Below are 17,564 nucleotides of genomic sequence, written 5' to 3'. Positions count from 1 at the left end.
AAAAAATTAGTACACAACCTCATGAAGAGCTATTCAATTACCAGTACCTGCAGCTCATTAATTCTTCTGGAAGAAACCAAAGCTATCAAGAGAGCCATTTTCCATGACATTAACTTCAGGTCACAAGAATGCTTTAACTGAAATGCTGGGTACATAAGCTTACTGACAAATAAATGCATGCCCCTTGGTAAAGATAGAGGAAGATGAAGAGGATTTGATTCCCAAACCCCTTTTCATGAAGTTTGGAAATTAGATGCTCACCATGAAAAAAGGCCTGTGAAGATCCAAATATAGCTGCAATATGCTTTCTGATGGAACTGGGATTATAATCCTAGCACTGCTAAATGCTTTAAATAAACAAAATATGAGGAACCTTGCATGATAAAAAGTACAAAATTATTCTATTTTATGCTTAAGATTTAGTTACAGAAATTGTGCAGGACAGCTGAGTGTGCAGGACAGCTGAGTGTCCACGAAAGAGGGTGTTAGTCCATTAGTTGGTAATTGCTCCCTCTCAAGGGCCAACTCATCAAAGAGAAGCCTGTTGAATTTGAATGAAGAGACTGATCACTCGGTTGAGAAAGCAGGTTCCTTCTGTAGAGAAGGGAGATTAGATATGCACAGCAATCAGGAAGACTAATGGCCTTCCTTGCTCTACCCTCTTTAGAATTTTGGAGTCAGGAAAAAAAAGAGGGCATATCCAGTGTTCCTGACACGAACAGTGAGTAATTTGATTGAGTCCAAGAATAAATGCCCAGCATTTGTTGATGAAATCTTTGGTATCATTCATCCAAAGACAGAAAATGACTAATTGGCCTTGCATCAAAACTAATAGGGTGAATTGCACTACTTGAAGCTCAATCCTTTTCATGTCCTGTGGAGTCTGCTGGAGCTCAGTACCCAAATTGTGAACCTGTCAAGGATACATCCACAGCTACCATCAGATACTGCAGTGTGGGCTGTAATCTGAATCACATTTAACTTTCTGCTTACGGGGTTCAAAGTTGCCATTGCAACTTAAAAGGAAATAAATTGCAGCATATTTATCATGTGTAAATCCACCCCCAAAAACACATGCAAAGTGTAGTCTTAAAAAATTTATGAGATAAGGTATAATTTACTTAAATCTAACACTGGTAATGTGCAAATATTTTCCAAACAGAACTTTACTTTGTTTAATACAAGATTAATGCTATAGAAATCATGTACTTTCTAAATCAAGCAAGCAAGAAAGCATACATATATAAAATATATTTATTTTAATAAACTGAACAGCTACTTAACAGATCAATTAAGTTCCTACCTCCCGATTTTCATTTCGTGACCAGATCAACTCTTTGTAAGCCTCACATTGCTCATTTGTCTTCTCATACAACTCCTTTATTTTATTAAGCTGGAACAAACATAAAAATAAGTGCATCAGAATACAAGTTTTAAAGCTAAGTTCACTGTAATTCATTTTCTAAATGCATACCTCAGTTTCATTTGGATAGGGCCATGCAAAATTAATATTTATATTTATTCACATGAGAAGATCATCAGGCATGCTCATATGTTTTGTACATAATGGGCTTTCTCATTCATGGGTTTTATGTTTTTACTTTCATAGTCGTCAAATCTGATAGCAAATCAACTAATTGTTTACAATGTGCTGTCGAGAAAAAAGCCTTGTTGGAACAAATTAACTTTTCCTGCTCGTAAAATTTCTTCTTTCGTTATGTTTCTGGATTGGTCCTGCCATGAAACCTTCCCTAAAGATGCATTTTCTTTATGCTGGCAACATTTGCGTGGATCGGATTTGAACAGTATAAACCAGTTATTGTATTTATATCTTGCTTTCATTGAGTCCCAGTACTTTAATCCAAGCTCCATTGTTCAATTTACACTGTTGATTGAATTGCTCAGTTTACATTTCTGACTCAAAGTACTGCCGACATGAAGCAACTCTTAGGCAAATAAAACTTGACTTCTCCACTCTCCGCTCCTCCTTTTGTGCAAACAGGGTGTGAGTTTATATAGTAAAGTGGAATAAAACCGATGTGGCAGCAAATCTGTTGTTTGCACTTTTGCGCTTCCAAATTGGTCCCAGTAGTGGTTTACTTCAGGCCAAAACTGATTCAGATCTCATTTATAATACAAAGCCCTACTCAAAAAAAGCTCTGTACTTTTGCAGTTTTGCCTCCTGCTGGTAAAACTGCCCTACGTATGGGGAAAAAAACTGATCAAAATGCATGGGTCCCGCCAGCCCAACTATTTCAAATCATCCCTCTATGTGTATGCCAATCAAAGCAGTTCTACGAATTATCGGCATTGCAGCTCCTGTGCCTAATGGTTTAAAACTAGATAAATAAATCATATATTAAAAAAAATTGCAGTTACGCCAGACACTGCATGCATACACATTACCAGAGAAAGCAAAGTCAAAAATAGGATTACATCTTCTGCTGCTAACTTTGTCAACATTTTGGAATCACATCACGTGTTCCTCTGCTTCCCCTTTCTTACTGAAAACAAGGTGTTTGCAGAGTTTATACTGCCAATAAAATCCATTCTGATCTCGGTCATTGTAAACAAAATATGTTGTGCCTGTTAGCAAATTCCCACTACGTTTCTATAGCTTTGAGTGCTTTTTTTGTACTCTCATTCTTATTTGCTCCCCCTCCATAAGGAGACTTTTTAAATGGATCACTTATATTTGGAAAAGCTATTTCCCTTTTCAGTGTTTGTTTCCAATGAAATAAAAGCACTTTCTTTTCTGTTCATCTTAATTTCATAGTGTGATGTTTAACAATTCAAAAAGGGTAATGCCATGTATCAAAAGCAATTGCTTAAGTGGAGAAAACGCTGCAACTTGCAAAAAAAGGGCAGTTCAGTGAACATTAATTGGATGGGAGAAGTTAGGTTCAAAAGAGGTCAGGTGAATGTGAGAGAAGGCAGAACTGTAGCTACGTTGGGGGTTGTACTACACAAGACTTAGAAATACTAGTGAACAACAGGGGAAAGCAGCCTTGGAAGTAGATTTTGCAGCAAGAATCCAAACCACTCTGCACACAGCAAGGTCCAATAAAACTAACACAAAATTAACTTTTTAACCTTTTTCTGAAATTAAATGTTGCAAATAAGTTAAAATTTGCCACAGTTCAAAAATAAAAAGTATGCATTTAAAGTAAACCAGTTTAGCAAAATTTAACAAGCACATTTGAAAAGTAACTTTCCTTAGAGGCCTATAAGCAATAATGTAATAATAGTGAACATTTATTTTTGAGTTTTCTGGAAACATGAATTCCTGCAGACAACCTCTGTTGTTCCTGTAAGTAGCAACTTTTCACCACTGTGACATAGTCAGTCTGCACCCACTGCACTTACTAAAGTTATAACAGAAAATACTAGAAATATACAGCTCACTCAGCAATTGAAATAAAAAAGGTGGGTTAACATCTCAAGAAAGACCTTACATCTAAATGCTTTTTAACTAAATTCTAGTACTTTGTGCCCAGATTGATGTGCAGGTTAGGTTGATTGGCTATGATAAATTGACCCTTAGTGTTAGGGGAATTAAATACGTGGGGTTACGGGGATAGGGTGGGATATGTGTTGGTGTAGGGGTTACGGGGATTGGGTGGGATATGTGTCGGTGCAGGCTCGATGGGCCGAAATGGCCTCTATCTGCACTGTGGGGTTTCTGTGATTCTGTGATTACACACTTGTATATCTTTAATTAGCTAAATGGCACATAACCAGCTTTTTGTATGCATCTTGTACAGCTGATGCATAACTTTTTTTTAAATTGTCACGTAAAAAGAAAGCCGAAATAAAAATAAAGTTGTATCAAACTATTTGTTCTGGTGATTTTTTTTTACAATTGAAAATTTCTTAGAAAATAAGCAGTTGGGCAGTGTACCATTCCCAATTCTCACTGCAGAATTCAGAGGCTGCAAGCTTGAGCCCGAGGGCTGTTCTATGTTCAAGTCTGCAGCTTAAACATACACCACAAAGATTTTTATTTAGCTTGCCAGGTGAAGAGCCACACAAATATCACCGGGCTGTTTTTATTAGTTCAATAACCATTTAGTACATTCTAATGGGAAAGCTAATATGATGGGAGCCAATTAGGAATGAGGATCATATTAAATTCCCAAACACCTCAAAAATTCAGGGTGGTATTTAGAGATTTGTTTCACCTATTATTGACAACAAAAGTTATGTTTCTGAATGAACTGAACAGTACAACACTTAATTTTGGCAAATACAAGCAACTTGTGAGGTTACTTCAAAGTAAATTCCTGTTAAAAAAAATACTGATGAAAAATAATTTTAAAATATTGTGAAGAAAGATGCACTCTTATAATAGGATATGATTACATGTCAGTTAATCCCTTCTTGTGACATGGGTTGTTGGAAGATAGGAGACAAGAGGGTAGGGATAAAGAGTAGGTACTCTGATTCGCATAATATGACAAGTGGTGTTCCCTGGGGATCTGTACTGGGGTCTCAGCTTTTCACCCAATACATCAAGGACTTGGATGAAGGGATAGAAAGTTGTAAATCCAAGTTTGCAGATGAGAGGCAGTTAGAATTATGAGGACAGGTTGCATAAACTTGGTTTGCATTTCCTGGTGTTTAGAAGGTTGAAGGGTGATCTAATTGAGGTGTTTAAAATGATAAAGGATTTGATAAGAGTAGTTGCAGAGAAGCTATTTCCCTGGTGGGGGAATCCAGCACAAGGGGGCACAGTCTTAAAATTAGAGCTAGGCCATTCAGGAGTGAAATCAGGAAGCATTTTTCCCACACAAAGGGTAGTCGAAATGTAGAATTATTTCTTCCAAAAGGCTGTGGACTCTGGGTCAACTGAAATTTTGAAGACTGAGATCGATAGATTTTTTTATTAGGTAAGGGTATCAATAGGATATGGTAAATGGAGTTGAGGTACAGATCAGCCATGATCTAAATGAATGACCGGCTCGAGGTCTGAATGGTCCATCATGCTCCTGTGACAACACAGCCATTGTATGATTCTTCACTTTAAGCTCGCCACTATTATACTTGCTGTTTACAGATGAAACCAGAATGACAAGCAAAGACTTTTTTTCTTTTAAAAAGGATGCCGGTTGTCAACCTTACAATATTTTTTCTCTTGGGGCTGCGTCAAACTCCTAACGGTCTAGCGGAGGACAAGATATTCTAAGTAATATGGGCAAATTATTTTTTTAAATACCAATTGTTCTACATAGAATACACAGTGCAGAAACAGGCCATTCGGCCCAACCAGTACATGCCGGCATTTATGCTCCACTCGAGCCTCCTCCCAGCATAATCCTCTATTCCCTTCCCCCTCATATGCTTATCTAGCCTCCCCTTAAATGCATCTATAACTATTCGCTTCAATCACTCCCTGTGGTAGCAAGTTCACATTCTCACCACTCTCTGGGTAAAGAAGTTTCTCCTGAATTCCCTATTGGATTTCTTGGTGACTATCTTATATTGATGGCCTCTAGTTTTGCTCTTCCCCACAAGTGGAAACACTTGCTTTGTGTCTACTCTATCAAAACCTTTCATAATTTGAAAGACCTCTATTAGATCACCCATTAGTCTTCTCTTTTCAAGAGAAAAGAGACCCAGCCTGTTCAACCTTTCCTGATAGGTATAACCTCACGTTTCTGGTATAATTTCTTGTAAATCTTTTTTGCACGCTCTATATATTTTTTTATACAGTAATATGGTGACCAGAACTGTACACAGTACTCCAAGTGTGGTCTAACCAAGGTTCGTTACAAATTTAGCGTAGCTTCTCTACTTTTCAATTCTATCCTTCTAGAAATAAGCCCTAGTGCTTGGTGTGCTTTTTTTATGGCCTTGTTAACCTGGGTCGCTACTTTTAGTGATTTGTGTATTTGTACTCCCAGATCCCTTTGCTCCTCTCCCCCATTTAGGTTCTTATTTTCCAAGCAATATGTGACCTCCTTATTTTTCTTAACAAAATGTAATACCTCACACTTATCTATGTTGAAATTAATTTGTCAATTATATCCCCATTCTGCAAGATTATTAATGTCTTCTTGTAATTTATTGCAGTCCTCCTCAGTATTGACTATCCCTCCCAATTTGGTGTCATCCACATATTTAGAAATTGTGTTTTTGTTTCCAAAGTCTAAATCGGTAATATAAATTGTGAACAACAGTGGTCCCAGCTTTGATCCTTGTGGGTCCCTTAGAGGCTGAGACAGGAGAAATTATAATGGGGAACAAGGAAATGGCAGAGAAATTAAACAAATACTTTGGGCTGGATTTTGCTAGGGCTGGGGAGGCGGGATTGGAGGCGTGTGGGGGATAAAAATCGCAAAACTGGCGTGCGGGCCCAAACCCGCCTCCATGCAATTTTCCTAAATTCGTGTCTGCTGGTCCCGACTCCGTCCCGCCTCCAGGAGGCGGGATAGGCCCTTAACAAGCCCTCAATTGGCTCTATAATCCCATTTTCCTAACCACTTGCAAGTTTACTCGTTTTCCCACGTGAAACACGCCTGGTGGGAAACACACATCTGAAACCTGGCGGGAGCACAACTGGCTTGCGGAGTAGCAGCTGCAGCTCAACCATTAAATGGCAGATTTGAACAGGCTTTAATTGCAGGTGGCATAACTTTGCTCTCTCAGGTCTGGGGGATCTTTCAGAAGGCATACCCACAGCTCTGGAAGTTTGCAGCCTGACAACCATCTCCAGTGTGACCTCCTGGGAAACCCCTCTCGCCACCTTCACTGAGCGCTTCCTCAACTGAGGCATCTACCAGAAGCATGGGAGCCATTTTTGTCCTGCCCTTCTGGATATTACATGAGGCCGCCCAACAGCAGCAGCAACAACAGTTGCGCCAAGCTGCTGCTGCCCCACCTGAGGATGCACAGGCCAGAAGGGGCCAGCGCATGGAAGGCCGTCGGCGCAGGAGATACCCCCCAAACAGGGTCTACAGACGCAGGGTCAGCTACCTCAACATGTCTGAGCAGCAGTGCCAAAGGCGGCTCCGACTTTCGCGAGAGATAGTGGCTGACATCTGCACAATGCTGCAGCAAGACCTGGAGCCCAGAGGAGCAGCTGGACACCCCTTATCAGTGGCCGTCAAAGTCACCATCGCACTCAACTTTTTTGCCTCAGGCTCATTCCAGGGATCAGCAGCAGACATCAGCGGCATCTCCCAGGCGGCCGTACACACCTGCATCAAGCGGGTAACCGATGCCCTCTTTGCCATCGCGCACAATCACATCCATTTCACCAAGGATCGAGCAAGTGTCATGGCGAGAGCGGTTGGATTTGCTAATCTTGCAGGCTTTCCAAGGGTGCAGGGCATCGTTGATTGCACACGTGGCCCTTAAGGCTCCCCATCGCAATCCTGGTATTTTTGTCAACCGCAAGGGCTTCCACTCCCTCAACGTTCAGCTGGTGTGTGACCACAAGAAGGAAATTTTGCATGTTTGTGCCAAGTACCCTGGCAGTTGCCATGACTCCTTCATACTGCGCCAGTCTACTGTGCCTCCGCTATTCAGTCCGCCACACCAACTTAACGGATGGCTACTTGGAGACAAGGGCTATCCCTTGAGGACGTGGCTATTGACGCCGCTGAGGAGCCCATCCAACGCAGCTGAGGAGAACTACAACTCCAGCCACCTTTCCACCAGAGCCATGATCGAGCAGACCATTGGTCTGCTGAAGATGCGCTTCAGATGCCTGGATAGATCAGGTGGAGCCCTGCAATACTCAGCAGCCAGGGTCTCCAGAATCGTTGTGGTTTGCTGTGTGCTTCACAACATGGCACAGCGTCGTGGCTTGCAGATGGCCGAGGACCAAGTGGCTCCTGACATATCCTCCTCAGATGAGGAGGAGGAGGAGGAGAGCGAAGACGAACATCTTGCAGAGGCTCATCAACCAGCGGCAGCAGTGCGCGAGAACACTGGTGGCCGGCATGCAAGGAACGCGCTCATATTGGGCAGATTTGCTGAGCCTCGCCCATGAGGGACTATTGCCTCGCATCCTTTTACCTGAGCACTGACAATAGCCAGGAACAAGCTGACTTCTAGCGATGTGACCACCATACTGACCTCAAAGTGAAAGTCCCATTCGCGAAATGACACACGCCACAACTACAGCAGTAGCCAACAGATGATTTATTAACATTATTCTGATGGCTTTCAACCATAACACATTAAATTCCACCCAAGTGACTACCCTTGTGACTATTTGTGCAGTTTCTTTCTCTTACGCGTGCTCCTACGTAGTGGTTCCCCAGTGGCATCAGCAGATGTGGAGGCCCCTTGCTCACTTCCTTGCTGCTCCTGTCTGGACACCTTTGGCGGGCGTCCTCTGGGGTTGCGAGCCTGTAAGGGCTGCGCAACAGTCTGCTGCTCCTGCGGCTGTGCAGGGGTTGAGACGCCGATCTCACTTGGGTGCTGACTCAGGTGGGGCTCTGACCAAGGACTTGTCAGTGGCATGGAAGTTTGAGCGCTTGGAGAGGAGCCCCCACCTCCTTGTTCTCTGCCACCATCATCCCTCTCATGGGTCAGGTCCCCCTCAGCGCTTGCAAGTGGCGAGAGAGCACCTTGCTGCACATCAGGGGAGCCATGGGGACCCGTGTCGGGACTGGCAGTCCTTCTCAGAGGGACTGCCATGAAGGTCTGGTTTCTCGGTTCAATAGCTGCCCATCGCTCCTCCAGAGATGTCAGTCTAGTCTGAACACTCACCATGTTTTCAACACTCGCGCGACTTATCTCCTCCATGGCCGTAGCCAGCCTTTCCACGGAGGTTGCCATCCTTTCCGTGGTAATGCGTTGATGCGCCAATGACTCCACAAAGGCTCTGCTCATGTTAGCGACGGACTCCTCCATTCGCTCCACACTCGCAGCAACCCTGGAGACAAAACCTGCCAGAGACTCCTGCATATTTTCCTGGAGTGCCATCACCGCTGATACTGTGGATGGACCCAGAGGCAGAGGGTCGACATGCAGCTGAGCCGAGCTGGGAGAGTGCTGCGCCCTCCGACTAGGACTCTCCACTGCTGTCCCTGTCTCCACCATCTGCTGAGGCTCACTTGTGAGCTGTGATACACCAGGTGACAACACTACTCTATGTCCCGAAGGTCCCACCGAGGTGTGAGTGTCTGCGCTGGTGCTGGGTGCGTTGCCTTCTGCTGACGCTGCGCCCTCAGAGGTTGCAGCTTCCTCTGAGGAGTCTGGATGCTGAGGCTGAACCTCCTCCTGCGTCCTGGAGACGGGAGCTTGCGATGGTCCTGTGGGGGAGTAAAGGAAAGTGTCAGAGATGAGAGGCCAGGGTTACCTGCACAGTGCTTATTGCAGATGATCAGAGGTCCATCTGCTAGAGCTTCCAAGTCATTATCAGCGAGTCATGCAGTGCAATTGAGAGAGTTGGAAAACTCTTCTGTCACCAGCTTGCTCTGCTGCACCGGTCTCTCCGTCCCCCACTTGTGTCTCGTCCTGGATGCCGACGATCTCCAGGATCGCCTCCTCCCATGGGGTCAGCTGGGCTAAGGAGGCTGCCCCTCCCCCTGTCCTGGCTCGCTCTCTTCGATTGTGAGCTCTCTTTTCCTGCAATGGGGGAGACAAGTGGAGTTTGAGCGAGAATGAAGGAGTGAGTGTAGAGAATCGATGGCATAGATGCTTAGGAGAGAAAGATGGAGTGAGATGGCAAGACCAAGGGCCCTCCCTATGTGATGTAAGTTGTTTTCATAGCATGACAGTGATAGGGAGTGTGAGGGCTGCATAGTCCATTAGTTAGGTGAATGTGACCATAGAGAGAGAGGGAGTGGGAAAGGGTGCATGGATGTCAGTGTCAAGTGGGATGTGGAGGAAGAGATTGGTAAAGCTGAGAGCTGGTGAGGAAAGGCAATGGGGATCAGATTAAGAGTGATGGGAACATCATACTCACTTTTCCAGTGCGCAGGTCATGGAAGCGTTTCCGACACTGGATCCATGTTCTGCTGGTATTCGAGCTGGCATTCACCTGCTCTGCCACCCTCAGCCACACAGCCTTGGTTTGCTGGGGTGGCTTCTTCCTCCCCGAGGAGGGGAAGAGCACCTCCCTGCTCTCTGTCGCTCCCTCCACCAATGCCTGAAGGGCTGCCTCGTCAAATCTGGGGGATGCCTTACTCCGATGTGTCGCCATGATTGATGATGGTAGCAGCAGCTGCCAGGGCCAGAAGCTTGGCAGTCTGCTGAAGTGAGCAAGGCTTGTGGAAGCCCTTAAATGAAGCAGCAGTGATGATGTCATCGGAGGCGAGCTTCCCACCTGAAAAGCTCACTGGCTAGGGGTTCCCACACGTGGGGAATCAATTGGGCTATAAAATCAAAATTGCATCAATTTCCCACATCGTTCAGGATTCGTGTGGGGAACACGACCCCAACCCGCCCCCGTAGCAAAATCCAGCCCTTTGTGTCTGTCTTCACAGTAGGAGACACAAAAAGCATACCAAAAATAGTGAGGAGCCAAGGGGCTAATGAGAGTGAGGAACTTAAAGTAATTAATATCAGTAAAGAAAAAGTACTTGAGAAATTGATGGGACTAAAAGTCGACAAATCCCTTGGACCTGATGGCCTACATCCTAGGATTCTAAAAGAGGTGGCTGCAGAGATTGTGGACGCATTGGTTTTGATTTTCCAAAATTCCCTAGATTCTAGAGCGGTCCCAGCGGATTGGAAGGTAGCAAATATAACCCCGCTATTCAAGAAAGGAGGGAGAGAGAAAACAGGGAACTACAGGCCAGTTAGCTTGACATCAGTTGTCAGGAAAATGCAGGAATCCATTATTAAGGAATTGGTAACAAGGCACTTAAAACCTTGATCATATTATGATTTTCTATGAAAAGAAAATCACGTTTAACAAATTTATTAGAGTTTTGTGACAATGTAACTAGCAGGGTAGATAAAGGGAACCAGTGGATGTAATATATTTGGATTTCAGAAATCATTCAATAAGGTGCCACATAAAAGGTTGCTAAGTAAGATTAGGGCTCATGGGGCTGGCAGTAATAGATTAGCATGGATAGAAGATTGGTTAACGGACAGAAAACAGAGAGTAGGGATAAACGGGTCATTTTCCAGTTGGCAGGCTGTAACTAGTGGGGTGCCACAAGAATCAGTGCTTGGGCCTCAACTATTAATGACTTGGGTGAAGGGACCGAGTGCAATGTATCCAAGTTTGCTGATGATACAAAGCTAGGTGGGAAAGTAAACTGTGAGGGGGTCACAAAGAGCCTGCAAAGGGATATAGACAGGTTAAGTGAGTGGGCAATAAAGTAGCAGATGGAGCATAATGAAGGGAAATGTGAGGTTATTCACTTTGGTAGGAAGAATAGAAAAAACAGAATATTTTTTTAAATGGTGAGAAACTATTAAATGTTGGTGTTCAGAGATTTAGGTGTCCTCGCACAGGAAACACATGCAGGTACAGCAAGCAATTAGGAAGGCAAATGGCATGTTGACCTTTATTGCAAGGGGGTTGGAGTACAAGAGTAAGGAAGTCTTACTACAACTGTACAGGGCTTTCGCAAGACCACACCTGGAGTACTATGCACAGTTTTGGTCTCCTTATCTGAGGAAGGATATACTTGCCTTGGAGACAGTTGAAGGTTTACTAGATTTGGCCCTGGGATGAGAGGGTTGTCCTATGAGAAGAGATTGAGTAGATTGGGCCTATACTCTCTGGAGTTTAGAAGAATGAGAGGTGATCTCATTGAAACATGTAAGATGCTGAGGGAGATGCTGAGAGGTTGTTTCCCCCTGGCTGGAGAATTTAGGACTAGGGGGTATAGTCTCAGGATAAGGGGTCGGCTATTTAAGACTGAGATGAGAAGGAATTTCTTCACTCAGAGGGTTGTGATTCTTTGGAATTCTCTACCCCAAAGAGCTGTGGATGTGGAGTAAATTCAAGGCTGAAATAGATAAGATATTTGGACTCTAGGGGAATCGAGGGATATGGAGATAGGGCAGGAAGGGAGTTGAGATCGAAGATTAGCCATGATCTTATTGAATGGCGGAGCAGGCTCGAGGAGTCGTATGGCCTACTCCTGCTCCTAGTTCTTATGTTCTTATGACCCCCACTCTGAATAGCTACCCTTTACCCCTACCACTGTTCCCTTTAAGCTGCATGGCCACGCAGCGCTCCAAGGAATCTGCACAGCCAGCTTTTCAATACAAAAACCACGCATGTCTTAAAGGGGGCGCGCGGCGCCAAAAAAAATTAGAGGGAACATTGACCCCTACTCTCTGCTTTCTATCTTGCAGCCAGCTAGCTATCCATTCTGCTACCTGTCCCTTGACTCCGCATGCTCTGACCTTATTCATTAGACTATTAAGTGGCACCTTATCGAAGGCCTTTTGGAAACCTAGATAAATTACATCTACTGCATTACACTTGTCAACTCGCTCTGTTATGGGGTTGGTCAAACAAGACTTTCCCTTTTGAAATCAATGCTGATGATTCATTATTATATTTTTGGTTTCTAGATGTTTTTCTATTTTCTCCTTTAGTAGGGATTCCATTATTTTTCCTACCACCGATGTTAAGCTGACTGGTCTATAGTTTCCTAGACATGTTCTATCTCCCTTCTTAAATATAGGTATAGCATTAGCTATCCGCCAGTCCTCTAGCACTACATCTTTTTCTAACAAATTATTAAATATATGTAATTGTGCCTCTGCTATCTCTTTAGATTCTTTTAAAATGCACGGTGCAATCCATCTAGACCAGGGGTTTTATCCTGAGTTTGATTAGTTTAGTTAATATAAAGAGGAGAAATATTAAATGTGGTTATATCATTTCTAATCTCATCTTCCGATGTCATGTCCACCTGCTCTGTCTCCCTGGTAAATACTGAAGCAAAGTAATATTTTACTATTTCTGCCATTTCGCTATTGCTGCCTGTGATTTTATCCTGTCCGTCCCTTAGTGGCCCTATTCCCATCCCGACTTTCCTTATTTTATTTATGTGCCTGTAGAATATTTTACTATTTTGTTTTATGTTCCTTGATAATTTAATTTAATAGTTCCTCTTAGCCTTCCTAATTGTTTTTCTTGACTTCTCTTCATATTATCCCTTGTCATGGTCTCCCCTGCTGTCCAAGTACTTAGTGTATGCTTCTATCCTTACCCTCAATTTTTCCCTTATGTCTTTATTCATCCTTTCTAGAGGTAGTAACTGGGGTAATAGTTTAGGGTTCATGGTGTAAACACATCCATCCAAGCCCTAGTAGTTCAGTGGAGAAGGCAATGTGTAACCTTCTGCCAGATATGCACACATCCAATCCTGTAGGAAACTTTGACGTGCTCCAAGTTACTGCCTTTTCAAGAAAGCCATTTCCCTATTCACAACCACAGCTTCACTGTTTAGGCTTGCGATTTGCAGACTCAGATCTAGGACAAATGTACTAAAACATTATTCATCGTCATCAATCAAATTGTTGTGTTAATGAAACATTCCAGGGTCAGTAGTAGAAATATGATTCATTAATCAAATGCAGGTATTTATTCACGCTAATGAAAGTATGTACTGATAGCCAACCAAATAAGACTAATACACCAAGATAAAATGTGGTTGTTTTCCAAGTCAGTACTCCCAAGGCATATTTCAACAGATTTATTTTAAACAACGACATTGGGCTAGTTTCAAGTGGGCAGCAAGCGAACTGCCCCATTAGCACCAAATATCGCCCACTCCTCACACCTACTTTCTATTGCCCGCCCACAGAACTTAATGTTTAAATGAGCATTTCAATGAAGGTCAGACTAACAATACTTGCCATTCGCTCACAAATTCCCACATTTTTAAAAATAGAAATGGCTTGAGACATTTATTTGCTCTGTAATCAGAGATATTTTAAAAACTATCATCCAAACTCCTTTTCCTGGGCTGGTTGCATGCATGTACTTACTTTTGCCACTGACAAAAACTACAAGTTCAGCCATAAAATGCCTGATTCCCACTCGTGACAAAAAATAGTCAAGTAATTGTATATTAAACAATCAAAAATAACTAAAAGATCAGGACTAATTTTTCTGCGCTATATAGGGCCCCAAGTCTTGTAGAGGCAATACATACCTCCACCTTTGACCCTTTAGGTAATTGCAATATATGGCGTGGTACTATGCCATACAGATCAGACAGCCTTGGGTTCAATTCCCAGTCTGTTCCATTTTAGATAATCTCCGTTAAACCAGCCATTGGTGCATTATCATTGATTTAAGTGCCTCTGCAGGAGGGCAGGGGGGAAAAAAATCACCCAGTGTTACCACTACTGATAGCTAACCAGTGATCTTTGCTGGAGGACTGAGTGTGGTCTGCATGCATAATAAGAGAAGATATTGGAAGTGGACAGGACAAGTCAAGAATATAGCCTCACAAGGAGTGTTAGGTTACCTAGGTAACTAGGGTTAAGGAGGCAAGGGCCAAAATTAGATTCCTCTACATGAATGCCAGACCTTTTAAAATCAGAGGCACAGATAGTAGCTGATAATTATATCACATGAATCAGAGACATGGCTAATCCAGAGTGATGTAAATTAAAGTATCTGACACCGGTTCAGGGCACTCAGGAAGGACAGAGGGAACAAGAAAGGTAAAAGGGTTCTGACGAAAGGTCATCAACCTGAAACGTTAACTCTGTTTCTCTCTTCATAGATACTGCCTGACCTGCTGAGTATCTCCAGCATTTTCTGTTTTTATTTCAGATTTCCAGCATCTGCAGTATTTTCTTTTTGTAAGGTAAAAGGGTTGCCTTATATGCAAGGACACCTGTGAAGTTAAAGTAGTGCCACTGGGAAAGCTATAGTATAACATTCTCTAGCTAGATGTGTGTAATAAGAAAAAAGTCAGACAAAATATGACGTTTCTTTACAGACCACTAGGTCAAAATAAAAAGAATGACTCACTACTTTATTACGAGATTAGAAGTGTGAACGAGAAAAGGCTGATACTTTTTGGCGACTTCAACAATCCCAAAATCAGAAACACCCAAGTAGGAAGGACTCTGAATTTTTCAACATAGTACACAACGTCTCCTGCCCCAGCCCCCACCACCCAACCCCCCCACCCAAGAGCCAGCTCGCTCCTAAACTCAAGGATAAATTGGTCTAGAATAAATGGACATCCTTCAAAAACATTATGCAGGGTATGCAAATCAAGAATACACTTTGCGGCAGGGCTGAACTAAATAAAAATACTCTGAAATGAAATACAGGAAAATTAAAAGGGACATTTACAAAGCAGGTAGAGAGATGGGAGAGATAACCACTGGGCATAGAACAGGACTATAAATAGGCAGGTTTATAAAAGAAATGCGGGTGCCAGGATATACTGTATCAGAAAACACGCAACATAAAATTATTTCAACACTATAAAAGCGAAAGACTACAAGGAGGAACTCAAAGCCCAAAGGGATTCACAAGGTTGAAAATGAATATTAACAGGAGACAGTAAACATGTTAAATGACTACTCCTTGGAGGATTTTTACCAGGAAGGGTACTAACAATATCCAACAGCAAACACCAGTTGTGTGTACTTCAGGACTTTGACATTAGAAATGCAGAAGCTCTTGATAGGCTGAAGGAACTGAAATTCCCCAGGACAGATGGATTATGTCTCAGAGAGACAAGAAGATATGTGAAATATTGACAGTCAAGTTGACAGGCTTGATGAATATTGGGGAGGTCCCAATAAACTGGAACCAGGTGAATGTAGTTCCTATATTCACAAACAACTACATGTCTATTGAACTGATCTAAATAATTAGAAAGCTAATGGAAACAATAATCAAAAGGAGAAATGGAAATAGTACCAATATGAAAATAATATGATAAATGACAGCCAACATAGCTTTGGAAGGGGTAGATTTTTCCTGACCAACTGTGGACATTTTGTCTTCAGCAAGTGGCATGTCGAAGTGATAGGAAAGTGATTTGATCTATTGTATCTGGACTTCAAGAGGGTTTTTGTTAAAAGTACCACATAAGAGACACATTAATATGCTAAGCCCTGTAGATATCAAAAGTAGATACGATGACAGAGAGAAAAAAAATCTAAATTGGACAATGAATTGTAATTGGTTCAGTTCCTTGTTAAATCTAATGTGCAATTTGGATATTCAAAATCCAGTAGGTCCCAGTAATTCTTTTTTTGATATAAAAAAGAGCTGTTCTGTTGAAATCAAAAGGTAGATTTTAAACTTTCACTGACGAGCGATAAACTCAGTGACTCACAACTGAGTTACCACCCAGAGTCAGTTTGAAATGAACAAATCATTTGAAACACCCGAGAGAGAAAAATCAGTTTCAATTTCCAAGAAACAGTGCAGATGAATTAAGCTTCCACAGTGGTAAGAAATTCAAGGAACAGAATCCCGGTGAATAATTTACTTCCTAGAGTTGCAATCTTATTATTTTGCCCACTCGAGTTAGGTGAAATGTTGTCAACTTATAAATATATTATATGCTATTATTTATGTGCTTGTTCATCTTTTCCAAAAATATATTTGTTTGATAAGATTTGAGGTGATACTCTACCACTTTCAAAGACCAGACACACACAATAAATGAAGAAGCTAAAAGCAATTGCCAGGCAAGATTTTCTGTTCAGTTATCCCACTTGCCTAGATCTCAAGGCAAAGAAAGGCTCTCTCAAAAAGATATGGCAAGCTGGGACTCACCAATGAGTGATCAAAGATAGGAGAACCACAATAATCAAGGGTAAGGTAGTTTAAAAAGACTCAAAAACATAATAAGACATAGATACACATTAGTAACTAACTGGAAAGAAGCAGAGTTGTCATAAGTAAAGTTAGTTTGAAGTGGGGCAAGATATTGATTGGGATGCTCCAGAGTCCTTGCTAGGGCCCATCTTGTTCCTGGTACAGTATATATAAATGACCAGGGTTTGCAGTCCTTGTGCAAACCAGTTAAATTGGCAGGTGTCACGAAGCTAGGGTTGACTGTGGGCTCCGAAGACGGAGTCAATATCTTACAAGTGTCACGGCTAGAGAGAAGAGAGATGTAGAATCACTCGCGAGAAAGTTGGAATGAATAGAAGTTAATTACAAAATGTTCTCTGCTACCACCAGAACTATTTAATTTATGAAATATCATATATATTAGGCACAAGCCATTTACTCAATAGATAGTCATGGCAAACAGTACAATACAGCTGATTTTGGTGTTGACCTTCTATGTGGATGTACAGGAAACTCTTTGGTATCCGGCACCGGGATGGTGCCGGTTGATTAAAAATTCCGGATGACGGAGAGGGTTATCTACCGAGGCTATTTTTTTAAACTTTAACTCTGTAGTTTATAGTTGCTAAGGTCTTTTCTGGTGTAGCAGGGACTGTTGGTGAACCATACAAGCGCCTTAGAGTTTATCTTTAATTGGTGATAGTGAATTAATTTAAATTAATTAAAGGGTAAGTCATGCCAGGAGAGCCCAGCCCCGTGTTATGCTCCTCTTGCTCTATGTGGGAATTCAGGGACACTGCCGGTGTCCCTGATGACCACGTGTGCCAGAAATGCATCCAGCTGCGGCTAC

General features: G+C 42.4%; 1 protein-coding gene across 6 annotated transcripts in view; it reads right to left on the bottom strand.

Moving 5' to 3' along the window:
- Positions 1-17,564, bottom strand: part of ccdc171 (coiled-coil domain containing 171) — a 311,057-nt gene that overhangs the window by 214,706 nt on the left and 78,787 nt on the right. For all 6 annotated transcript variants that reach the window (XR_015078843.1, XM_085991681.1, XM_085991690.1 and 3 more), the window contains one exon: positions 1,304-1,393. Coding sequence is in view for 5 of the 6 variants with exons in the window: in XM_085991681.1 (XP_085847807.1) it covers positions 1,304-1,393 (90 nt within the window). In the remaining variant the exon portion in view is untranslated. The remainder of the gene's footprint in view (positions 1-1,303; positions 1,394-17,564) is intronic.

The sequence above is a fragment of the Somniosus microcephalus genome, chromosome 1, assembly GCF_052327205.1.
Source record: "Somniosus microcephalus isolate GS21.2 chromosome 1, FLI_Smic_1.0, whole genome shotgun sequence".
In the NCBI taxonomy this organism is placed as follows: Eukaryota; Metazoa; Chordata; class Chondrichthyes; order Squaliformes; family Somniosidae; genus Somniosus; species Somniosus microcephalus.
The sequence above is the reverse complement of the archived record's forward strand: the minus strand, read 5'-3'. Positions and strand labels throughout refer to the sequence as shown.